The 26,403-nt window shown below is 40.7% G+C and overlaps 1 protein-coding gene and 1 long non-coding RNA gene across 6 annotated transcripts in view; one reads left to right on the forward strand and one right to left on the reverse strand.

Annotated features, from left to right (window-relative positions):
- The window catches only part of nf1a (neurofibromin 1a), a 256,060-nt gene that overhangs the window by 23,262 nt on the left and 206,395 nt on the right, over window positions 1–26,403 (forward strand). For all 4 annotated transcript variants that reach the window (XR_004328005.1, XM_032506717.1, XM_032506735.1 and 1 more), the window contains exons 2-6: window positions 2,348–2,491; window positions 14,180–14,263; window positions 18,409–18,599; window positions 21,226–21,332; window positions 21,646–21,713. Coding sequence is in view for 3 of the 4 variants with exons in the window: in XM_032506717.1 (XP_032362608.1) it covers window positions 2,348–2,491; window positions 14,180–14,263; window positions 18,409–18,599; window positions 21,226–21,332; window positions 21,646–21,713 (594 nt within the window). In the remaining variant the exon portion in view is untranslated. The remainder of the gene's footprint in view (window positions 1–2,347; window positions 2,492–14,179; window positions 14,264–18,408; window positions 18,600–21,225; window positions 21,333–21,645; window positions 21,714–26,403) is intronic.
- Window positions 398–24,609, reverse strand: LOC116674410 (uncharacterized). 2 transcript variants are annotated; one of them, XR_004328095.1, is made up of 4 exons: window positions 24,599–24,609; window positions 9,255–9,262; window positions 652–823; window positions 398–546 (listed from the first exon to the last, which is right to left on the reverse strand). It is a non-coding gene; the product is annotated as an uncharacterized LOC116674410 (long non-coding RNA). The 2 variants fall into 2 exon arrangements; XR_004328096.1 differs by lacking the exons at window positions 9,255–9,262; window positions 24,599–24,609 and adding an exon at window positions 2,693–2,703.

A 26,403-nucleotide genomic window follows, 5' to 3' on the forward strand; every position in this document is an offset into this window, starting at 1 on the left:
TATTGTGTAAAAATGTATCATAATTTCAAATCACCTCCTGGATATAATTGTTTGTGACCAATATATATATATTGTAGAAGCCAATCATTTCTATAATCCAAACTTTTTACTTCTTAAAAATGATGACTTTTATTATTGGGTAATGTAAGAAACTGGTTTGCCAGTCAAATTAACTTGATGAGTGCAAACTGAAACATTACACTGTGGACACCCTGTACTATATATATATATATATATATATATATATATATATATATATATATATATATATATATATATATATTACATTTAATTACATAAGTGTTTTTCAAATGTTAACACTACTTGTACATATTCAATGTGTCACTATTGATGTAACATTATTTGTTATAAAATAAAGGTTGTTTAAAAGTTACTGTATGTAATCTGTTTTTACTGGCCTCACAGTCACCTCCCCCTTCCTGGACTTGGGAAACACAACCCTGATAACTGGTTGTCATGCAGATGTTGTGGCTTGCTTGCGCGAGGTCTGCATTGTCATTGTAGTGCATGGCTGCAAGGTACAACCTACAAAAATACAATTTTAGAATGAAGTGATTTTGATGTTCTACATATTAGCCATTAGGAAGAAGCTGTGATCTACGAGGCTACTGACTAAATTAATTGTATTACCTGCTAAGCATGCCCATAAAAGGAAAAACCACATTCTTAGGTGTGAAGCGCAGGATCAAACTGTGGAAAGCCTCCAGGGATAATGTTTGTTAATGGTGCCTCAGCTTCTACACATCTTTGACAACCCTCTTATTGACCAGAATTTTTTCCACTTTGTAGAGTGCCATTGACCCTTATGTAACATTAAAAGCCTAGATACTCGTTTAGGATGTTGGCACCTATGGAAAAGAGTGGGGTTGACAATCGAAACGGGCGCAAACAGACAATATGCAAAAAGTACAGAATGAAAAAGTGGCATAATATAAAAGTATTGTAAAGTGAGGTGGCCATAGTACGCAAATATTGCGATGTAAGTAAGTGACGTAAAATGACATGTCATTAGATAATAAGGAAAAAAGTAACCATAATATAGATTATATTGAAATGTGACCATAATATATATATATATATATATATATATATATATATATATATATATATATATATTCATAGTACATACTCACCTGTAAAATCTATAAACCATTAGTATATTATGCTATTTGCACATATCTGTAAAAATTTGCAATTATAGTAATACCCACCAAATTCCTAGCTGTAAATCTTGCTCACAATACTTGTTATCTATATTTTGTATTCATAGGACAAACCCATCTGTAAAACTCTGTTTATAATAGTATTCTTTTCTATATTTATTCATTACATATCCATGTCTTGCACTTATAGGACCATTGTATATATCCTGCACTTACTGCTATTGCACTTCTGGTTAGACCGAAACTGCATTTCGTTGCCTTGTACCTGTACATGTGTAATGACAATAAAGTTGAATCTAATCTAATCTAATCTAATATGAATAATATTGAAAAAGACCGATAATAAAAACAAGTGTTCAAGTGGGCAGTTTGTAGGTTAGCTACAACCTTCCAACTGCCCACTTGAACACTTAAAGGTTTGTTAAAATACGGCGTACTTACAGGTTGTGGTACTGAATCTCCGGTGTGGCCAGACAGAGTCATAAGGAGCAAGGTGACCTCCCCTTTCTCTGCTTTGCCCGCCCCGAGAGTTTGGACCACTCATGAGAGAGAGACGTCATGGCTTTCAAACAATCAAAGGCCACGCACCCAGCCTCCACCTTTCCCTCCTCTCTCCTCCTCAAACGTTACAGACTCAGAAATACAGCACATCCTAAGGAAAGCTCATTGTGGGACTGGCTCTAGTGGCTGTACCACTACCACACATTCTGCACCAAGGCTTTATTTTGGGAAAGAGACTTCAGATATGGTATTAGCGGACCACTAAGGTATATAAAAGCATCCAAAGATCCATGTCATGGGATCTATCCATGTCGGCCATATCCTGAATATCCAAGTCTCCTGGCTACCTGGAGGCATAATTCAAGCAGAAATAGTCTGTTCTTCCTTGCCTCCAACTATGTCACTGTCACTTCAAGTGACGTGGCTAGTTGCAGGAAGAACAGATTTTGCAGCTTTCTTGGTCACTATAGCACACATCGAAGAATTAATTGCTTCAATCGATTTCATTTATCACATGGGATGGGAGCAGCATAATGAAAGTAACAAAGCTGATTAAGCTTTGAAACAGTATAATATTCCGTAAGGATGAATTGACTTCACTGTAATGTAATACCATGAGCTTAACAGTATGTTCATCATCATCTTCTTGCTTTTTTCTTCAGCTTCCCATTAAAGTTGGACACCAGAACACCCACACCAAAGTCAGCACAGAGCACAACAAGGAATGTCTAATCAACATCTCTAAGTACAAGTTCTCCCTCGTCATCAGTGGCCTCACCACCATCCTCAAAAATGTCAACAACATGGTGAGTGGGGTTCTATAGTTTATAGGGGGGAGAGTTACGAAAGGACATGTCATCATGTATCATGTGGACGCGCCAACTGTTTAGTTATTATTTAGAATTCCTCATGGGGGCAAAAGAAACTACGCACTATAGATTTACCAATAATTGTCTCTTTCAGTCAAATTTTAAAAATTACTAGTGCAGTGCCCGTTGAAAATGTACCTGTTTGGAACGGGCTGATTGCTTGGCTTGTTTTATTGCTGCTTCATCAAAACCAAATTGTACCCCCAAATTACTTACAGGACCCCAAATCACTTCATATGCAACTCTACTGTATACCCTACTAATAACTTACTGATATACCTGACAGAGAATGTGGTAGATTCAGAACTCGTGTCAGTGCGCTACCCACCCGGCCCATTATAAGAGCTAATCAGCACATTTGTGCGTTATTCAACCACCTGTGTGTGTGTGTGTGTGTGTGTGTGTGTGTGTGTGTGTGTGTGTGTGTGTGTGTGTGTGTGTGTGTGTGTGTGTGTGTGTGTAGAGAGAGGGTGTTGTCTTGTGTCAGATCAGTTTAACAGTGTTGAACTCTTCAGCTCGATCAGCTGCATTTCCACGTTCTGTATATCCAGCCAGTCCATCAGAGATAGATCTAGTTCATGTCCTTCAAAGCTATTAGGTTTAATAAAGAATGAGAACATGGGTCCATACTAATGTAAACTCAGACTCAAACCCTCTGATGTATTTGTATATTTCAGCGGTGGTGATGCTGTGCTCCATGGACAGCTCCCTTAAGTGTCTGAAGTAGCGGAAAGTGGAGGTGGCAATATTGTTTGAAAAAATTCTCAGCTTTCCAACAAAAGCAGCCCATGTTTCGTACGCATGTCGAAAACCATTTGCCCTGCACCTGGCAGGTGGAGATTAAGCTCGTTGAGGTGTCCGGAATTTCTGTGAGAAACATAAGTTTCACAACCCACTCAGCCAGGAAGGCCTTTATAGCATCAAAGCAGCCAACAATCTTTCCAAAACTTTCCTGCGACTTAGCCACTTGACTGCTGTTAGGAAAGGGATATGTACAGTTGCTTGAATAAGTTTACACACCCATGCTAAAGTTGATTTAAAAAGAGGAATAAAAAAAACATCTTTTAGAAATTGATCTTAATGTCTTAATTAAAAAAATATAGGAAAATCCAACCTGTTAAGGACACCAATTTTCTTTGTGAATGAATAATGTATTGTGAATAAATACATGTTCTTCCTTAAAATACAGGGGGCATAAGTATACACACTCCTATGTTGAATTCCCATAGAAGCAGACAGATTTTCTTTTTTAAAGGCCAGTTAGTTCATGGATCCAGGTTACAACACATCAGACCCTTTGGAATTAAAATAACCACACATCATCAGATACCTTTCTCCATACCTAGAGATTGACATGGTGTTATTTCAGTTAGCTTAATAGCTGGTTTGATTTGCATTGAGAGATGCCCCGATGGAAAGTTCCCCTTGCCTATCTCTATGTATGATGAAGGGTATGTGATGATATGGGATTATTTTAATTTTAAAGGCCAAGGGAACTTTGTCAGGATGCATAGTATCCTAGATACTATGTATGTATAGCCTACAAGTTAGCTATTTGCAGCTCCCTAAATACAATGGCAAGCAGTTTTACAGAGAAGCCATTTGCATTTTCCATTTAGAACCACAAACTAGCTTAGCTATAGTTGCAAGTGCGTATAGAGCAACGGGTTTACACTTTTAATGTGTATGGCAATATTTCAGCTAAGTCAAACTGTTAAAAGATGATATACAGTATATTGTGTAAAAAATCCAGTACAGGCCAATAGTTTGGACACGCCTTCTCATTCAATGCGTTTCCTCACCGGACCTGAACCCAATCGAGATGGTTTGGGAAGAGCTGGACTGAAGAGTGATGGCAAAAGGGCCAACAATTGCTGAGCCTTCTGGGAACTCCTTCAAGACTGTTGGGAAACCATTTCATACATACATACATACATACATACATACATATATATATATATATATATATATATATATATATATATATATATATAATATTGTGACATCATGAGAGGCTACACGGCTCTCGGCGGGACAGTTCAGCAACGCAAGGACACATAGTTCGAGTGCAACAAAGGTTTTAATAAAGTTCAGGGGAATTAATACAAAAATAGCACTCAGAGATCGAATAGTTAACTTAAAAAAAGGTTGCTCTTGCAATAGTCCAAACTTAAACAGTGTCTCTTCAAATCCTAACTCATATAGCCGAGCCCCCTCCTGTCGGTCTCCTTCTGGCAATAAGTCTTTCTCCTTACTTTTTAGACAGCGTCGCCACCCGTGGTTCGTCGCGTCGCGCCGGGAAAGGGCATCCGCATTTCCGTGGCGCCTGCCTGCCCTGTGTACCACAGAAAAGTTAAACGCCTGTAGGCTCAAGAACCATCTGGTAACCCTACTGTTAGTCTCCCGGTTCCTGGCCATCCACTGCAGAGGGGCATGGTCGGACACCACCGTAAACTGTCGTCCCAGGAGGTAGAACCGCAGGGAGTCCAAGGCCCAGGTTACCGCGAGGCACTCCTTCTCCACAGTGGAATAGTTCTTCTCCCTTGGCAGCAGCTTCCTGCTGAGATAAAGAACGGGGTGTTCCTCACCGTTATGCACCTGGGCGAGAACAGCCCCCAGACCCACCTCCGAAGCGTCCGCCTGGACAATGAAGTCTTTCTCGAAGTCCGGCGCAACCAGGATCGGACCGGAACACAGCACTTGCTTCAGGTCGATGAAGGCCGCTTCCGCCTCGGGATTCCACCTCACCATCCGAGAGTGGCGGTTCGTCGTCAACTCTGTTAGAGGCGCAGCAATGGTAGCAAAGTCCGTTATAAACCGTCTATAATAGCCGGCTAAGCCCAAAAACGACCTCACCTGCTTCTTGGTGATGGGCCTGGGCAGTCCTGTATGGCCCTCAACTTGGCTTCCTGAGGCTTGACCAACCCCCGCCCGATGGTGTACCCCAAGTAGTTTGTCTCACTGAAGGCCAGCCTGCACTTCTCTGGGTTTTCCGTGAGCCCTGCTTCCCTGAGTGAATCTACCACTGCCTGTACTCGGGGTAAGTGACTGGCCCAGTCGGGACTTTGTATGACCACATCGTCCAAATATGCTGCTGCGTACCTTTTGTGGGGAGCGAGGACTCGATCCATCAGCCGCTGGAACGTAGCCGGCGCTCCGTGGAGACCAAACGGGAGCCGGGTGTACTGGTAAAGCCCCCCTGGTGTGGCAAAGGCCGTCTTCTCCTTTGACGCCGGGGTCAGGGGCACCTGCCAGTATCCTTTGGTGAGGTCAAGGGTGGTTAGGAAGCGTGCAAGTCCCAATGAATCTATTAAGTCATCCACCCTAGGCATGGGATATGCATCAAACTCAGACACTTCATTTACTTTACGAAAGTCATTGCAAAACCGTGCCGAGCTGTCTGGCTTGGGTACCAGTACGATGGGGCTTGCCCAGGCACTGTTAGACTCTTCGATCACCCCTAGTTTCAGCATCTTCCTTACCTCCTCTTGAATAACCGCTTTGCGAGCCTCCGGCACTCGGTAAGGGCGCTGGTTCACCTTTTTTCCCGGCAGGGTGCGGATCCCGTGTTGTACCACCTCCGTGTGCCCCGGTAGGGCGGAAAAGACATCTCGGTTGCGATCAACCAACTCCAGGGCCATCTGCCGTTGATGCGGGGACAGGTTTGGACCCACTTGAACCTCTTCTCTCCCAGGTTCCTTGGCTTCTGTGGGGGGCAGACAACTGAACAACGCCTCCCTGGCGTGCCACTTTTTCAACAGGTTGACATGATATATCTGTTTGGGCTTTCTTTTATCTGGTTGTTTCACCTTGTAATTTACCTCTCCCACACGTTCAATGACTTCGTAGGACCCTTGCCAGGTGGCCAGGAATTTGCACTCTACGGTGGGCACCAGGACCAACACTCGATCCCCGGGCTTAAACTCTCTGGGTTGAGCAGATCTGTTGGCTCTCTTTTGCTCCTCCAGTAGGGCCAGGCTCGCTTCCGTCTGGGCTTGTTGGCCGACCACCAGGGCGTCCAACACGGCCTCCATCTTGCGTCTCGGGGGGTTTAATGTCAAATTCAAAAACTGGGTTATCAAATGGTCTGTGTCCTTCTCTGTCATGCGCCGTCAGTCCGTGAACTTGCCCGCATTCTCCACCATATGTGACATCATTAGAGGCTACACGGCTCTCGGCGGGACAGTTCAGCAACGCAAGGACACATAGTTCGAGTGCAACAAAGGTTTTAATAAAGTTCAGGGGAATTAATACAAAAATAGCACTCAGAGATCGAATAGTTAACTTAAGAAAAGGTTGCTGTTGCAAAAGTCCAAACTTAAACAGTGTCTCTTCAAATCCTAACTCATATAGCCGAGCCCCCTCCGGTCGGTCTCCTTCTGGCAATAAGTCTTTCTCCTTACTTTTTAGACAGCGTCGCCACCCGTGGTTCGTCTATTTGTCCGTATTCCGGTCTTTTAATCCTTCCCATGGAACACGCTGCTCTGCTCCTCTGTAGCTCTCCGACTCTCTCCACTCCAGCTCCTCTGTTGGCTATATGCTGCCCTTCAGCTCATCAGGCCCTCATTGAGCTCAGGTGTGCTGGGATTCCATGTGCTCGAGAGGTGGCGTTCCCGATTTCACCAGCAGATGGTGCCAAAACGGCCCGTGACTGCAACCATCTCCTGGGTACATAGTGGCCCTCCAGGACGCAGCCTCTCAGGACGTCACAATATATATATATATATATATATGTGTGTGTATATGTACACTACCGTTCAAAAGTTTGGGGTCACATTGAAATGACCTTATTTTTGAAGGAAAAGCACTGTACTTTTCAATGAAGATAACTTTAAACTAGTCTTAACTTTGAAGAAATACACTCTATACATTGCTAATGTGGTAAATGACTATTCTAGCTGCAAATGTCTGGTTTTTGGTGCAATATGAAAGTCATATTGGAAATGGTGAATTAAATAATTTAAGACTGGGTACCTACTGCATTGCTCGCTCTAATACGCTTTATTATTGCTATGCTATTCAATATCCTTCCCGGTGGCAAGTAAACCCTGACCCTACCACACGTAGCCTTGTTGAATGGGAATGCCATTTTAAGTGGTGAATGTCTTGGTCCCCTACATCGCATGAGGATGCAGTGAAAGTCAGAATGATTAGGCAAACAAAGGTGAGCGAACTTGATCTGAGGTGAATGGAAAGTGCAGTGATCAAGTCAACATGAGCTGTAGCTACCTATGAGCTATAGGTGTATAGAGGCCCATTTCCAGCAACTGTCACTCCAGTGTTCTAATGGTACAATGTGTTTGCTCATTGGCTCAGAAGGCTAATTGATGATTAGAAAACCCTTGTGCAATCATGTTCACACATCTGAAAACAGTTTAGGTTGTTACAGAAGCTACAAAACTGACCTTCCTTTGAGCAGATTGAGTTTCTGGACCATCACATTTGTGGGGTCAATTAAACGCTCAAAATGGCCAGAAAAAGAGAACGTTCATCTGAAACTCGACAGTCTATTCTTGTCCTTAGAAATGAAGGCTATTCCATGCGAGACATTGCTAAGAAATTGAAGATTTCCTACAACGGTGTGTACTACTCCCTTCAGAGGACAGCACAAACAGGCTCTAACCAGAGTAGAAAAAGAAGTGGGAGGCCGCGTTGCACAACTGAGCAAGAAGATAAGTACATTAGAGTCTCTAGTTTGAGAAACAGACGCCTCACAGGTCCCCAACTGGCATCTTCATTAAATAGTACCCGCAAAACACCAGTGTCAACATCTACAGTGAAGAGGCGGCTGCGGGATTCTGGGCTTCAAGGCAGAGTGGCAAAGAAAAAGCCATATCTGAGACTGGCCAATAAAAGAAAAAGATTAAGATGGGCAAAAGAACACAGACATTGGACAGAGGAAGACTGGAAAAAAGTGTTGTGGACGGATGAATCCAAGTTTGAGGTGTTTGGATCACAAAGAACGTTTGTGAGACGCAGAACAAATGAAAAGATGCTGGAAGAATGCCTGACGCCATCTGTTAAGCATGGTGGAGGTAATATGATGGTCTGGGGTGGCTTTGGTGCTGGTAAGGTGGGAGATTTGTACAGGGTAAAAGGGATTCTAAATAAGGAAGGCTATCACTCCATTTTGCAACGCCATGCCATACCCAGTGGACAGCGCTTGATTGGAGCCAATTTCATCCTACAACAGGACAATGACCCTAAACACACCTCCAAATTGTGCAAGAACTATTTAGAGCAGAAGCAGGCAGCTGGTATTCTATCGGTAATGGAGTGGCCAGCAGTCACCAGATCTGAACCCCATTGAGCTGTTGTGGGAGCAGCTTGACCGTATGGTACGCAAGAAGTGCCCATCCAACCAATCCAACTTGTGGGAGCTGCTTCTGGAAGCGTGGGGTACAATTTCTCCAGATTACCTCAACAAATTAACAGCTAGAATGCCAAAGGTCTGCAATGCTGTAATTGCTGCAAATGGAGGATTCTTTGACGAAAGCAAAGTTTGATGTAAAAAAAATCTTATTTCAAATACGAATCATTATTTCTAATTTTCTATTCATTTCACAACGTATGGTGGTGAATAAGTGTGACTTTTCAGGAAAACACAAAATTGTTTGGGTGACCCCAAACTTTTGAACGGTAGTGTATATATGTGTTTATATATATATATGTATGTGTATTTATGTATGTGACCCAACACCTGGTTGTCTAATGGTTAGACGGAGACTTGGAGAGGCCTACAAGCCACAGTGTCTGGCCCCCACTTTTAAATTTGGTGGAGGATCAGTGATGATCTGAGGCTGCGTCAGTAAGGCTGGAATTGGGCAGATTTGTCTTTTTGAAGGACGAATGAATCAAGCATTGTACAAGGTTATCCTGGAAGAAAACCTGATTCCCTCTGCTCTGACAATGTTCCCCAACTCTGAAGATTGGTTTTTCCAGCAGGACAACGCTCCATGCCACACAGCCTGGTCAACCAAGGTGTGGATGGAGGACCACCAGATCAAGACCCTGTCATGGCCAGCACAATCTCCAGACCGGAACCCCATTGAAAACTTCTGGAATTTGATCAAGAGGAAGATGGATGGTCACAAGCCATCCAATAAAGATGAGCTGCTTGAATTTTTGTGCCAAGAGTGGCATAACATCACCCAACAGCAATGTGAAAGACTGGTGGAGAGCATGCCAAGACGCATGAAAGCTGTTCAAAGGTTCATTTACATTTTTAACAGTTGCACATTTTGTTTTTCCCATCTTGTATATATTTAAATATTTGTTCTTATATTCTTATATTTTATTCATATATTTTGTTATTATAATTATTATTTCATGTATATTGTATGTATGTATATTTTGTGTGCTGCTGTAACACTGTAATTTCCCATTTTTTGGGATCAATAAATATCTATCTATCTAATTAAAAATCAAGGTTATTCCACCAAGTATTGATTTTTGAACTCTTCCTAAGTTAAAATATTAGTATTGTGTTGTTTAAGAATGAATGTGAACTTGTTTTCTTAGCATTTTTTGAGGTCTGAAAACCATGCATCTTTTTTATTTTGACGAGTTGTCATTTTCTTAAAATAAATAATCTGAATAACTACATTTTTATTTGGAATTTAGAAGAAATGTTGTCAAAACATTTGTAGAATAAAACGAACATGTTTATTGTAATCAAACACATGCCTATAAATAGTAAAACCAGAAAAACTGATAATAATGCAGTGGTCTCTTAATTTTTTCCAGAGCTGTCTGTTTAGGGAATGCAATCAGTCTCTACTAGAACACAATTAAAAATGGAAGTGGGATTTGTTTTTTGTCATAAGGTTATAATTCATGTTAAAAATCCACTATGGATAAAACGTAAGCGGTCATATCTAGAAACATTTTCTGAATTGAGTCAGGAATTCATGTTTATCACATAAAATAAGGTAAGGCCATTGATTTTCAGGTAGAAAAATGTAACTTTGTACTATTTTTCTTCTTTGAAATTTGAAATAGGTCAATTTGACCTGAATACCGTACAAGGATTAAGGTACCTGCCTAAGGTTGACGACCCCTGCTATATGGTGTCTGGTTTTTGGTTTGATATTTAGTGTTGGCAAATGGCTTTTTGGTGACTTTCTCTTAGCGAAAAAATATACACGGAAAAGCGTAGTGCCTTTTTTTTGCCATCCTTATTTCTTTCAGCTATCCGCTCGTGCTCCAGGAAAGTGAAGAAAAGTAAGTTTTGTAAATCCAGCAATCGTATAGCTTACTTTGAAAGCAGGAAAAGAGTCAAACAATAAACAAAATCGTGAATTGTGAATTTGTCAAAGTCAAAGACCGTCCAAGGTAATGCTACTTTGCACATTTTTGTGGGTCTGAGGTGTATTTCACATTTTAGCTGTGTCTGGTGTACGGCATGGATACCTGACTCGAGCCCGATGGTACCTGACGGGGCGGGTTTTGACAGATATTTCGAAATTATGGTCGGGTTTGGGTCTGGCTCGGTCACATTAGCACGATAAGGCATTTGTTGTAAAATGGTGTTGCGGCACCTTTAAGAGCGCTCAGTGGGTGTGGGTTAGGGTGACCAGACGTCCCCGGTTTCCGGGGACAGTCCTCGAATTTGGCGACCTGTCCCCGGCTGGATCTGTCCCCAGAAATGTCCCCGGTTTTCACTGTGACTGACAGACCCGAAATTGGAATGAAAGAAAGAAAATACTGACAAAACGTAGCCGATAGTCGCACACCCTACACGCAGGCTCAAGGCAGCCAGAGCCAGCGCTGCTCAGAGATGTTTTAGAAGCCGTGTTTTACGATGCTAAAATCACTGATTATTACATGGAGTCTGGTGGGTTTAGCGAACGCAAATTCGCAGACTTTTGTTTTAAAAAGAATCTTAATCTTTAACTGAAAGGGCGACCTCCTTAGAAATCCTTTCCATAATGTTGTCAGACACTTAAAATATTAATATGAGTCTGTTAGCAGCAAAACAAGCACTTTTACGAACGTAAATACAAGCTGGACAATTATCCTAATAACTTCCATTGTAGCTCGTTTCTGCCGACCGGAGCAATCTCGTTTAATACTGCATCAATGTCAAAGGAAAATGTCCTCAATAGTTTTTATTGTATCTGATTCTCAAGGAGCTGATGCAGAAACAAGCCTTGAGCAATAAAGCAAAAGCTGTCAGTAGTTCAGTACATTACAGCATGATATGATAATATTAGGACTTTTTATCTTGAAACATGCCCCTCTGAGGTGTAGTGGAGTAGGAAGTAGCAGCAGGGATGGGTCTAGGATCAGACCTGGGGGGGGACTCAGCCCATAATGAGAACAGCTCTAGGTCTAGTGTTCCCGTTTTGAGTTTAAAAAAAAACTTTACTTGTTTCGGAGGTAAATATGCTTCTGAGCTGAAAATGTCCCCGGATTTTGTCTGAGAAATCTGGTCACCTTAGTGTGGGTGTTAGTGGTAAGTGGGCAGAAGAGAGAGAAAGATGAAGCAGACGTGTTGTAGATGCAATCGACGCAGAGTTGGTAGAATAAGTTTAAGTTTTGTACACAGTGTCTGCGGTGTCCGAAATAAGTTTACTGGCTTACTGGACTACCAAACCTGACGGAGCTCAAGGGCCTGCGGCTCGCTGTTCTCCCTCATCTCTCCTGCTAAATGGCTGGTGTGTGTGAGTGAAAGCAAGCTAGTTACGCTGCCAATCTCTTAACACAGGTTCCAGTTAATCTTATAATGTAAATGTGTGTTGAATTATTTGAACAAAATATCGGGGAAATAAACGCGTCATATCGGTGAGTCTCATTGAGGGTGCGCAGTTAGTTGGATGGGGATCAATCACTGAGAGCTAGTAAGCCTTCTCCGAACAAGACCTCTGAAATTCACAAAAATGCATTAAATTGAAATCTGCCAAAAGTGTTAGCTAAGCTTTGTAAGACCTTAGGGTAAAAATAAAAAAATAAAAATCATAAAATTCAAACTGCAAATATACTATAGTTATGCTGAAAGTGTGATAGCTAGCCGCAATCTTTTCCATAGGATTGATTGGGAGACTAGCAGCTAAGGAGATCCCTAAAATTCACAAAGACATTAAATTGAAGTCGGACAAAATTGTGCCCTGGTAGTCCAGTAACCTAGAAACGGTGACTTTGCCCTGGGTATGGAGCACAGCAGGCTGACGCGGTCTCTTCAGACTGTGGAGCTCATGAAGTCCGACCCGTCTTACTAATTTTGCAATTAGCCATCAAAAAACGTAAAACGTCCCATATTTGAGCTTTATATAGTTGATTTCTTGCATAAAAAGTATCAAGTGAATTTAGTAACAAAATGACAGACAAAGAATGTATAACATGCAGTGTCTGAAATATGAGCCCTGCCGTATTGTCTCCAGTGTATGTAAATGTGGTTTGCTTAATCAGTCTGTGCGCAGCGCATCTAAATATTCACTAGCCTTCCATAGAAAAGCTCTTGCTCCAAATGTGGTCAAAATTGGTAGCCAATAAAATAGCAACTGGGCCATTTTTAGCCCAACCAATGTTACATACCCTATTAGGAGACCATAAGGAACATTGTGAAATACCCTATATAATCATTCTATCACCCCTTTTAAGGTAGAGTCTTATGTGAGGAATCAATAAACTCCACAGAGACTTAGTTTTTTATTGTTAAAGCTTCGCCCCGACCCCTATACGTTGGCCGCACCCCCTTTAACAGCTAATGACCTGTATGACGTAGAGTGTTGTGTAAGGTATTATTGAACTCAGCACAGAGTTCTCTTTTTATTGATGACGATTTGCAGTGTCTGAGTGCAGCGAAAATGCACGGCCGCGAAGAGCGACTTCCACCAGTACCCCCGACCTGCAAGGAAGCGAGGGCCCGTTCATTGCTTCTTGCAGCTTTATTTCATTATTGTACTTACAACTGTTAAAAAAAAGCAAATAAAGGCTACTCTGTTTGCACTTGCTTAGTTTACTTTAGGTTTTTATTTTTGTATTTTGAAAGTGGCTTTATTTTATTGTTGGATTGATAGCCTACATCTGGCTTCAGGTTGCACTACAAATCAATTTAACTTGAACAGTGCTGTGTTAAACAATTTTAATAAATAGAGATTTAAACCTTATTGAAAATTGTTTTGTGTTAATTGTAAATATTTGAGCAATGGGAAAATAATTGCTAATTAAAAAATGAATCATTACATTAGTTGATTAATCAAAAAATAATCGCTAGATTAATAGTTTAAAAAAAGCATTGTTTGGGACAGCCCTAAAAAAGGTTGTCAATTCATACTTTCACGTCTCTTAATTTTATATTTAATAAACAATGTTGTTAAATAAACCCTAAAACCAATCCCTCCAGGCCTTCCTCCTTGACAAAAAAAGACTCAACAAAGCAAAAAACCTATTGTATTGCTTTTTTGCTTTGTTAAGTTAAGTCTGTTGATAATTTTTTGTTCTCAAATAAGAAAATAGAGGTGAATATCTTGAAACTACAGTGTAATGAGTTCAGTGTGACTCATAAAGTGATCCTATTCAGTAATGTGATACTGGTACACCAACACCCTTGGGTTTCCTAATGCTGCGTTCTAATGTTTATAAGCTGAGTGAATGATGTTTTGATTGTGGTTGTCTTCACAGCGAATATTTGGAGATGCTTCTGAGAAGAACCTCTACCTCTCCCAGCTCATTATCCTGGACACCCTTAAGAAGTGCCTGGCTGGGGTGAGTCTTCCCTTCTGAAGTCTATATTGAACTGTAGAAAATAAAACAACAGTAAATAGCTTCTGAATAGTATGAATGGGCAAAGGACTCTGTCAGGGAACACCGTATGCCTTGAGCGCCGACCTTAACTGAAGGTAAAAGAAAAAAGAGGAATGTGGTAGACTGACTGCATTTTGTAAGTCAGAGAAGGGTAACAAGCCAACCTCACCAAAAATATCTTTTAGATAATAAACTCCCCATTGTTCCCATTGGGGCTGTTATCAGCCTCCCACCAATCAGGAGTGCTGTATCATTGAATATAGGGGAAAAGGTTTGCCAGTTACAAGCTAAATGGCAGTATGTTTCAGCTAACCTCCAAGTTTTGATAAGATGATGAGATAATGTAACCAAAGCGTAGCTGGTACTGTTTATTAAAACTTTGGCTAAAAGAACGTCATGGAGTGACCACAGCTCTGTCCAAGTATGTCTTTCTTAACACAAAGAACCAGAAATAATGTTTTAAAGTTGGGGACTGAAAGGCCTCCAGCCTCTTTCCTCCTCTGTAGAGTAGACATCTTGAGTTGTGGGCGTTTGCCTTTTCAGTTAATTTTAGACACAGTAAATAACGCCAGTAGCCCGCAGGAGGGGAGGGAGATGGCATAGAGCTCACAAAATTGACCCTGGGTAAAACATTCATTTTAACCACTGAGATACGGGCTTGAATAGACATGGGGAGACCCATCCACTTTTCCATATCTTTCAAAACGCTCTTCAGAACAACAGAGTAGTTATGTTTATTAATCTGATTTAAACAGACGAAGACCTCAACACCTAAATATTTAAACTGCTTAACAATGGGGATGTCTGAAGAGATGGTTGAATTGCAGGCAGAATCATTTAAATGAAGGAGTGCAGACTTTGACCTGTCGATTTTAATACCTAATAAGCTTCCTCGCCTAATGATAGGTGAGGGAGAGACTGAGAGGGGTTCTCTAAAAAAATCAAAACATTGACCGCAAATAATGAGATGGGATGCTGTGTACCACAAACATATATTGGTGACACCATAATAAAATGGTGAATGGCTTGAGCCAGAGGCTCCAGAGAAATGACAAATAATGAAGGACTCAAGGGGCCACCTTGGCGGGAGGAGCGTCCGGTTAAGACTCGAGTTGGGTAGAAGCTGCAGTATGTTGGCCCGCACCAGCTTCCAGGCGCTAGCTAGCTACGGAAGCATATGATTTTGATTACATGGTGCGGAGCCGTGCCTCAAACTCACTAAGCCTTGTCTCCAAAGCAGCGAATATACTACATTTATTACATGTACCGTTATCACTAAAGGAGGCATAGGAATAGCTCAACACAGAGCAAGAGAGAGCAGGAGAGGGACAGGAATTAGCCATTGCTAATGGCTAAGCTGGAGTAGCTAAAAGCACGCTAACAATTGAGATCAGCGACGGAGTCGCTGTAGGATAATGAAACTATAGGTGCTTGAGTATAACTAGTTTTTAACTACAGTCAGGTACTTAGCCACCAGATCTAACCAATAAAATAGTGCTAGTTTTAGTTAGTTAGCTGTAAGTTTTTGCTGGTGCAGAAAAATAGCGTCTGTGAGTTGGAACAGCGGAAATGAGACGACACACACACGTGCGAGCACGCACGCACACACACACACACACACACACACACACACACACACACAGCATCTCCAGGCAAAAAACAATCAATTGATCAGTGATTGAATAATTAGTTATTAACATAATTTATTGATTAATAGCATTAAATAAATACAAAGGTGTTGTGTCAGTCAACCAACTGTATTTAACTACAAAGAAAGCAAACAAAGAACAAAGTTAAACAAAGACTGTTTCATATTAGAAACATTCTTTTCATATTTATTTTCTGTGTATGTAGATGCACTCCCCTACAAAATCACCCCAGTAGTAGAGAATCATTTATTAGTTCCAAATATAGCTATTTATATCATCATTACATTCTTTTTTCATATCACATTATACAGTATATCGCAAGAAAAGAGTTGGCAACACTGTGCTGGTGGTCTTGCTGTTGGAATTAACTGCATTAACAAACTGTTGCTCCCTGAACGTCAATTATCAGAATTTGGCTGTTACCTCTGTCTGTGGCAGTCTCCTCCACTCAATATCTTTATAATTGAGCTAACCGGAGTTAACTGCTAATGGAGCTAATTGTTCTCCATGCCTATTCCACGTATTTATGGACTTGAGCCCAAATAATAAACAATATTTTATTACGTTGGATGTAAAACTTTGAAACTACAATTCGGAGGTGTTTGTATAACAGAAATCTTCAGATGAAATCTTAATGAATGCAACAAGGACATGTATAGTAGCCTGCAAAACAGTATTTTACGACCCCCAAAACACTAACCCTAAAACACTTTAAAAAAGGAACAATTATCTAACAAAAAAATATTGGTAATAACTCTAGATAGCCTCAGTCTTATGTGATTGAACAAGAATCAGGGGGAGACAATGTTGAGATTTTTAATAACATGTATTAAGTTTAAATTACATATAATATCCTATTTGGGCTCCGGTTATTCAGGTATTTTATCTGCTGAACCATAACATTTGACAAACCAACCAGATTTAATTAACAAAGCACATCATTTCTACACTTTAACCGTGTTTTTATCATCTTTTAGTCTGATAGGTTTAATATATAAATAGTTATTTATATCAACATTTTCTGTTAATGTTACGTAGCCTAGTCATTGTTTTCAATAAATAGTTCATAAACCTTCGTTGACTAGTTTTTACAAAACCCAGCCATCACACGCCATGCCGTCACATCCTGTACCACCCACCACCACAAGTAAATACTTAACTTGTGAGAAACAATGATCACTGTTCTGTATTTACATTATAGTTAGTTTGTAGCAAAGTAATTTTGAGACAAGAGCAAAAGTTTTGTGATTCAACTAAAAAAAGGAGATTTGACTTGGGGTCCTCGGGACTGATGATTGGAATCATTGGGGGCAACCCCAATGGGTCCCTGCTGCCAATATACCTTGTAAGACGATTGAGGTTACCTTGATTTAAAATAGGGTTGGGGTAAAAAAAATTGATACAGCATAGTAGCACAATATTTTCTGTGGCAATAATGTTTCGATACACGGACATCAAATATTGATCTTTTATTATATAAATTGCACATGAGAATTTGTCCGCTTGACAATCCCATTTTGCAGCAATAAAATTGAAGTGAGATTAACAAACAGAAATGTATCTTTTTAGATAATAGATGTTGACCAATTTTCCCTTAGGGGCATAATTTGAAGTTGTAAAAAGGGTAATAAATTGCTAAATATCGCCATACGTTTAATTTTGCAATAACATTGTAACATAATTATCGTGATCATATCGTATCATGGGGCCTCTGGTGATTCCCACCCCCAATGTAGAAGGGTAGTTAAACAATTGGCTGATGGCAAAACATTTTTTTTATATTAAAGGTGCTGTTGGTAGTATTGCGAAGATCCAGGACTTAGCCCAAAAATTTGAACATTGACAACTTCTCAGTCCCTCCCTCCTTCCCACTAAAGCCCCTCCCCCCACAAGGGAGAATTAATGCATTTGCAAGAGCAGTGATTGAAACGTAGTTAGACACCTGGACCTAATTGGTGCATTTGAACAGGGAGCTTTGGATTTTTGCAAATCAAACTAGGCTGTGCCAGAGGACCCAGTTTTGTTTTTAAATTACCTGCTTCATGTAGTTCTACTTGAACATAGGGTTAGTTTCAGCAAATATGACAGAAAGTTAGTTTTATAAGGCTTACCTACTGCACCTTTAACATTAATAAAGAAATTGTGTTTTTGGTGACCTCTGGCTGACACCTGTTTACTGAGTAAGCCCAGTATTGTTATTTTAGGTGTTTGTGATATAGGATTTAAATGGACACCTGGCAGCCAGTTTATCTTTGAGACAATGGTTTGAAATACAGTGAAATTACATACTCTGTGTGTGCCACATTGCTTCAGTGGGCCTTTCAGTGACAAAAACTGACCTGTTCCTTTGGGTTCTGACCTATAGCCCCCTCATTTTCAACATGAAGGATCACATAAATGAAACAGACTAAGGCCTTTTTCCTGACCGTCTTTCTCCTTTCTTGCCTCCCTCCTTAGCAATCCAAGGACTGCTTACGTCTGGATGAGACCATGCTGGTCAAACAGCTGCTTCCAGAGATCTGCCATTTCATCCATACGTACCGTGAGGGTCACCAGCACGCCGCTGAGCTCCGGGCTTCAGCTTCAGCCGTCCTCTTCTCTCTGAGCTGCAACAACTTCAATGCCGTCTTTAGCCGCATCTCCACCAGGTAGATCACTTACCCAGTTTGTGGAAGGGCCAGGTTGCTGGAATAGCATAGGGGGGTCCGAAGTAGGGATGTTCCAATCAGCTTTTTTGACCCCCCAATCAGATCCAATTTTTTTAATATTGATTATCTGCTGATACCATGTCCCTATCTGATTCTTATTATTTGCATGTTAATTGAGCTGCAAAGCGTTTTTTGTTTACAAAAATAACTAAGTAAACAAAGTAACTAAAATATGTCTTAAGCCTAATACATGTAACTTAGTGCAGCAAATTAGCCTTTTCTCTCAACACTAAAACAGTTCTCTTTAGGATCCCTGTGTGCAATGTGTGCAAAAATGAACAAGTGGAAAAGTGCAGGGATTGAACAGTGCAGTAGATCATGATAAAATATTGACTATGACTATAAAAAATAAAAATAATAATATAATACCTATGAACTGACTGATTGAATAGGAATAAGAACATTATGTAACAGGGAATAAGTTATAAGATGTAAGATATAGATGCTATTACCATAGTCCAGGTTATGATAGAAATAAGATCACGCCAAGGTTACGGGCCTGGGGAGATGGGGAGACAATGGTGCCGTCGATGGTGAGAGTGAAGTTATTGATTTTGCTGAGTGTGGATTTTGAGCCTATGAGGAGGAATTCTGTTTTATTACTGTTTGGTTTGAGGGATTTATGTTGCATCCCGGTTTTAATAGCTGACAGACAGGAGTTGATGTGGGAGAGGGGAGGATTGTGGGGGGATTTGGTCCTGAGGTAGATCTGGGTGTTGGCGTAACAGTGGAAGTCCAGGTTGAAGTGGCGGAGTTTCTGACCAAGGGGGAGGATGGAGATGATGAAGAGGAGGGGGCCGAGTACAGAGCATTGAGGAACAACTTAAGTGATTGTGGCTGTGGCAGAGGTGTGGTTATGGAGAAAGATGAAGTGGGATTTGTTGGAGAGGTAGGAACGGAGCCAGCTGAGTGCAGTACCTTCAATACCGAGGTCTTTGAGTCTGGTGAGGAGGATGTTATGGCTCACAGTATCAAAGGTTGTACTCATGTCAATGAGGATAAGGAAGTTGAGGGAACAGGTATCAGGTGAGGAGATCGTTGAGGACTTTGAGGAGAGCGGTTTCTGTGTGAAGGGGGCAAAAACTGGAGCGATTCCAATTAGTTATTGGCATGAAGATGGGTTTTAGTTGTGAAGCGACTATATGTCACAGGGTTTTAGACAGAAAGGGGAGGTTGGAAATTGGGTGATAGATGTTGAGGGAAGATGGATCCAGACCAGGTTTTTTAAGGATTGAAATTCAAAACATTGAGTTCTGTGATCCGGAAGTTCTGATTGAAAATAACGGCAAGGCCACCTCCATGGCGGGAGGGGTGGGGGGGACAGTGAGTGGATTTGCAAATGATTGGAGAATAGGTTTATGTGAAGTGCGGATGGCACCTAGGTCCAGTCCGGGTTTTCTGTGCAGCCAGATGGTGCGTTCAGCCCTATGCAATCCAGTGGGGGAAGCATTCTGATGACGTGGGAGAGGTGCGACAGGGCGTCCAGGTGACCAGATGGATGGAATGGATTGTCCGTGCTGGAAGTAAACAAACTTCCAGCGAGAGCTTCAGGAGCCAATGTCAGCTCCAGGGCATTAAAGCTTGTAAAAGTGGTTTCCTGGTGGAATCCCAAAGGATGTTCGGAGAATTGGAGTAATCCGCTTCTGTGAAAAAGGATGGCTAAGAAAGACAGACTTTTTTACTTGTTGCCAAGTGCAGGCAAGCTAACAGATATTCTGGACAGACAGAAGAGCTGAATCATTTTGAGTGTTTAAACTAACATCTACAGTGGTGTATTTGCCCTTTTAAAGTTTTTTTTTTTAACAAACCATGTTGTTACATGTGTCAATGTTCGCCATCAAAACATGTAATCAAACAAATGCACAAGTAGCCTAGCTAGCTGCCTGGATAAGCTACAATGAAATCCATTGTCCAAACATGCTAGAGGTTAGCCTGTTGGTTAGCGTTTAAACTAATTTAGACAGTTGTCTTTTCAGTGGTGTATATGCCCTGACTAAGTTTGTTTGTCATATAAATCCACAATTCTGTTGATGAAAGTACCAGTGTTCGTGTAAAACATTTTCATGATACAGCGCTGATAACCTCCGCCGTCTTGGTCAGACTTTTTTTTGTAACTTTTGCCTCCAAACACAAACATGCAGACGTGATTAGTTCTCCAGTTTTCCTCATTTGAATAAAGTTAAACTTCTGGCAACTTTGCTTTACTCCCCTCAGCGATTCCCTCCCAATCAAGGCAAATTTGGTCTCCATTCAGTCTCAATGAGAGCAAACCAAAATGTTGTTGTGTGGAAACCTACCTTAAGAGCTGGTCAAAGGAAAACCTGAGCCAGCATTATCTTAATATATTTTTTGATTTATTTGCATGTTAGAAAATATGATTTTAATATCATGATAATGATTTCAACCATACAGTTCCAGCCTAACTGGAGAAAGGTGATACTGGAAAAGAAGTTATGCCCTCAAGAATTTTCACTACCAGATAAAGGGTAAAAACCTGAGTTAATTTTTGAATCTCTCTGACTTCATTCAAAGCAACAAAATTTGTGTGCTTTTGGTGTCTTCTCAGGCTACAGGAGCTGACGGTATGCTCTGAGGACAATGTGGATGTTCATGACATAGAGCTGATGCAATACATCAATGTAGACTGCTCCAAGCTGAAGAGGCTGCTACAAGGTTAGCTTTTAATTTTCACACAGGTTACATTAGGGTCAGAATATCTCAACTGAAGTTATGTTTTAGAAGTTGTCACACATTTCAGATCTGTCTTAGTTTCTGAGAGCTGTACTTGGGTGTAGGCCACTGAAAATTCTAATATATTGTAACAATGTAACAACAATCTCATGGCTGGGTAAATAATTGGTTCTTCTTCAAGGGTCCTGTAAAAAATCTGTTACATGTGAAAGCCAGAAGTAATGAAGAATTTGAGATAGAGGTTGAACCAATGTCTGTTATGTATGTATTAATTCTGTTATTTGCTTTCTTCCAGAAACTGTGTTGAAGTTTAGAGCTCTCAAGAAGCCTGCACAGCTAGCAGTCATCAACAGTTTAGAGAAGGTACTCTGTCCAAAAACTATAATACATGACATATGAATTGCTTTTACAGAACTTTGACTCTTCTGTGTAGTATTGCATAGTCACAATATATGTAGTGATTGTTATGCTATTAGAGGTTGACGGGTATGTTTTTTTATTTTTTTAGGGTCAATATTAATTACTCGTTTAAAATTTCAGGGAGGGGGTTGCTCTACAGTTCTCTGGTTTATCAGTTAAGTGTATGAACTACTTGCAGACTGGATTCTCTACTAATAGTAACAAAGAGAATGACGGCTGACTCGGATATGAATTGATCCAATGCGGGTTGAATGCGCAACCATGTTGGACAGGTTAACTCTAACCCTCTAAACCCTAAGGCCATTTTTACAGTTCATTGTCCCTCTGGATTTATTTCATAAAAAAGCTTGTAAAACATCAACCCTGTTGTCTACGGTCAAGATATGAACATCATTTTTTTCAGGACAAACGGGGTTATTAGAATATTTGGGCTGCAGTGAAGTCACTTGAATGTCAAAAATGGTTGTAGAACCTTAAGAGACAAAATAAATAAAAGACAAATAAATAAATAAAACGGAACATGAATCTCACAGATATGTATTGATATCACAGACAGAGCAGTAAAACCTAAGCCATTTTTCTCTCTTAAACACTTCTCATATGTCTTAGGATTCAAACTGTGAAGAAATATTCATATCTTATATGGATGAGCGAGTACAGCATTATCTGTATCTGTTTACCACATGAATTGCCTGTATCTGTACTCGGACTGGGGGCCTAACCCGGAAGTGGACATAATTTAACCCGGAAGTGGGTGTGGTTCTCTTGAAATGGGCGGGGCTTTAACCGGTATGTTATTTTAAGCATGCAATTGATATGAGTTGATCACAACTGTGTTTTACGGCTCAAATAGGCAGATGCTGTTTCTCAGATCTGCATTGACTTTAATGAAGCCAGCTCACAGTTAAAAAATAAATAAAAAATCTCCGACGGCAAAGACGCAACGCGAGTCACATTTAAACCCAGCAGCATGTCTGAAAACCCACGTTTACCAGAAATCTACTGGTTACTATGTAAGTACTACAAACCGAAGTTAAAAACAAACCTGAAGCTGAAGAAACCCTAAACGTTAACGGAAAAGACCCGCGGACCTGATTGTCTGAGGGATAGAGAGAGGGAGAGGGAGAGAGAGCAGAGAGAGAGAGAGAGAGGGAGAGGGAGCGCTGTTCAGCTGCGGTCAGCTGAGGAGTTTTATTCAATCCGAGCACAGATATTGACTCGTATTACTCGTATAATACTTGTACTTGGCAAAAGTGCTTTATCCGTACCGGATACTTGTTTCAGCTGGGTACTCGGATCACCCCTAATAACTTAAACAGTTGACAAAATACATCAATTTTTTCAAAGAAAGTCCAGACGCTTTTCCCCTCATGACATTTACTTATGCCAATATTCAGCATACTAATGTCATATTTATTGATATTACACCCACAGCAATGCTACACAAGCATTTTGTTTGTCTATAACAGTTCTCCTATGCAAAAATTAACATAATAAACATTATAACTCAGATAAAGCACATACTATTTACATTTCTTCAAAAAAGGCCCAAATATATGCCAAATCTCAAACCAGTGACTCCATCCTCCTCTGTAAACGGTAGATATCTATCTTGACTTGGAGGATTGGGCACTTTTCACCCTCCACACTCTTTGGGTTACGTTGTCCCCACTCCATACACTTTGGGTGACGTTATCTCCCATATATGGGCATACTGATCTCTTTGATTCCGTAAACACATAGAGCGGACACTGAGCAGCGGGAGGTAGCGGCAGAAATTAGCAAAAACGCAATGAATTATGGACATCAAGTGGATAAATCTTGGATGTAAAAGTTTGGATTTAATGCTCAACGACCCTGAAAAAGACACAAGTTCCAGGCTGGATAGAAAATCACTTGTAGAGGCTAGAAAGACCCGGAAGAGACCTCCATAACCGCTAACTTGTTAGCTTTTAACTGCAACTTTCGGTAAGTCTCTATCTTTTATGGTTATTAAATGATTAAACTTTGAATCCCAGGTGCTGTTTTTGCTCTTGGGCAAGTCTCTCAGTTTCAGAGGGTTAAATATGTCTGGTGTATGATATGTGCAGCATGTTAATAAATGATAAATGTTATTTGTTGGAGCCTTTCAGGACACCCAAGGACATTTTACAAAACATTAATTAGAACATTAAGCAAGCAAAAAAAAAATCAATAGTAAAATCTTATAGTAAGTAAAATCAAAGTAATCGACTAGTTAAAAACATTTATGTCAATTAAATCAAGGTGGATATGGTGAAAGTTATGTTGGATATGCTATTCTTAACACATGTGTTGTGATTATAATTGATGACTAACTGTGAGGTGGGAGAGAGTTTCAAAGATGTGGGAGGAGTTATAAACCCTACGCACTGTAATTGGCTTGGGGCACACTCACGTAGGGCCAAAAGGCTCTTTGCCGACGGATGGAATAGCAACGCTGATTACGGTGCCACTTAAATATCATTGCTGTTCTCTGATACTACGAAACAGACAGAAGCATCGCTGCATGTCACGTTTGTAAACACTGTTAACACGTTACATGTGGCAGCAGATAACATTAGTGTACCATTAGCTACAGTAGTTACTGGATTAAACAAGGTTAAAATGCTGACAGCTACACGATGCAAAAGTGTGACTTTATTTCACTGTAGAGGATTCAAAAACTATGATACACAACAGTTTGACGCAAAAGACACAATCTAGCACTGGTCACTGCTGTTGTTGTGTTTAATTAAAACTGGTGAACCTCGTGTTGTATTGAACGTTATTGTAAAATATAATTTTCTCATTTGGGTTTATCTTTTAACAACAATTTACTGGTGAAAGAAGTAAGTCTTGTTCAATGTTCTTTTGTTTTTCTTCACATCTCTTTGAGTTTTTCCAGGACAAGCGCAATATACATCTACAGCAGCACCCCATGGACTATAAGTTGGCAATACAAGAAATGTCCTGATAAGCCAGCAAACAATTACAGAAACAGTAATGAAACAGCCAACAACCAAAAACATAAAGGAGTAGTTAAATTGTAACGGGAAGACTCACTTCCCTTTAGATGTACCCATATATACATGCATAGCCACATACCTGCATATTCACACGTTCCCGCACACATTATACATATATATATTATACGTCCACATACGAGTACACCGGCAAAATTACACACAGTGTAGATATACACTCACCTATTGGATTATTAGGTTACTGTGTTTGACCCCCTTTCACGTTCAGAACTGCCTTAATTCTACGTAGCATTGATTCAACAAGGTGCTGAAAGCATTCTTTAGAAATGTTGGCCCATATTGATAGGATAGCATCTTGCAGTTGATGGATATTTGTGGGATGCACATCCAGGGCACGAAGCTCCCGTTCCACCACACTAACCCTTCTATTGGGTTGAGATCTGGTGAATGTGGAGGCCATTTTAGTACAGTGAACTCATTGTCCTGTTCAAGAAACCAATTTGAAATGATTCGAGATTTGTGACATGGTACATTGTCCTGCTGGAAGGAGCCATCAGAGGATGGGTACATGGTGGCCATAAAGGGATGTACATGGTCAAAAACAATGCTCAGCTAGGCCGTGGCATTTAAATAATGCCCAATTGGCACTAAGGGGCCTAAAGTGTGCCAAGAAAACATCCCCCACACCATTACACCACCACCACCAGCCTGCACAGTGGTAACAAGGCATGATGGATCCATGTTCTCATTCTGTTTACGCCAAATTCTGACTCTTCCGTTTGAATGTCTCCACACAAATTGAGACTCATCAGACCAGGCAACATTTTTCCAGTCTTCAACTTTCCAATTTTAATGAGCTCTTGCAAATTGTAGCCTCTTTTTCCTATTTGTAGTGGAGATGAGTGGTACCCAGTGGGGTCTTCTGCTGTTGTAGCCCATCCGCTTCAAGGTTGTGCGTGTTGTGGCTTCACAAATGCTTTGCTGCATACCTTGGTTGTAACAAGTGGATATTTCAGTCAAAGTTGCTCTTATATCAGCTTGAATCAGTCGGTCCATTCTTCTCTGAAGTCCAGCATCAACCAGGCATTTTCGCCCACAGGACTGCCGCATACTGGATGTTTTTCCCTTTTCACACCATTTTTTGTAAACCCTAGAAATGGTTGTGCGTGAAAATCCCAGTAACTGAGCAGATTGTGAAATACTCAGACCGGCCCGTCTGGCACCAACAACCATGCCACGCTCAAAATTGCTTAAATCACCTTTCTTTCCCATTCTGACATTCAGTTTGGAGTTCAGGAGATTGTCTTGACCAGGACCACACCCCTAAATGCAATGAAGCAACTGCCATGTGATTGGTTGATTAGATAATTGCATTAATGAGATATTGAACAGGTGTTCCTAATAATCCTTTAGGTGAGCGACATGCATACACATACACTCAAAACTAATCAATGTTATACTGGGCTTGAGAGAGATGAAGAAAGGGAGATGTAAGGTATGGAGTCTTGATTTTGTAAAGTCGAGCCCGTGCACAGTCTTGAATTGTATAAGCCAATGTTTGGCATTTATAGAACCTTTGGATATCACTGCAAGATTTGCACTGCAAGTATCATCACTGATTTCAGCTGCCATTTCTTCTTCGCAAGCCT

Source organism: Etheostoma spectabile, chromosome 3, assembly GCF_008692095.1.
Source record: "Etheostoma spectabile isolate EspeVRDwgs_2016 chromosome 3, UIUC_Espe_1.0, whole genome shotgun sequence".
NCBI classification, from domain to species: Eukaryota; Metazoa; Chordata; class Actinopteri; order Perciformes; family Percidae; genus Etheostoma; species Etheostoma spectabile.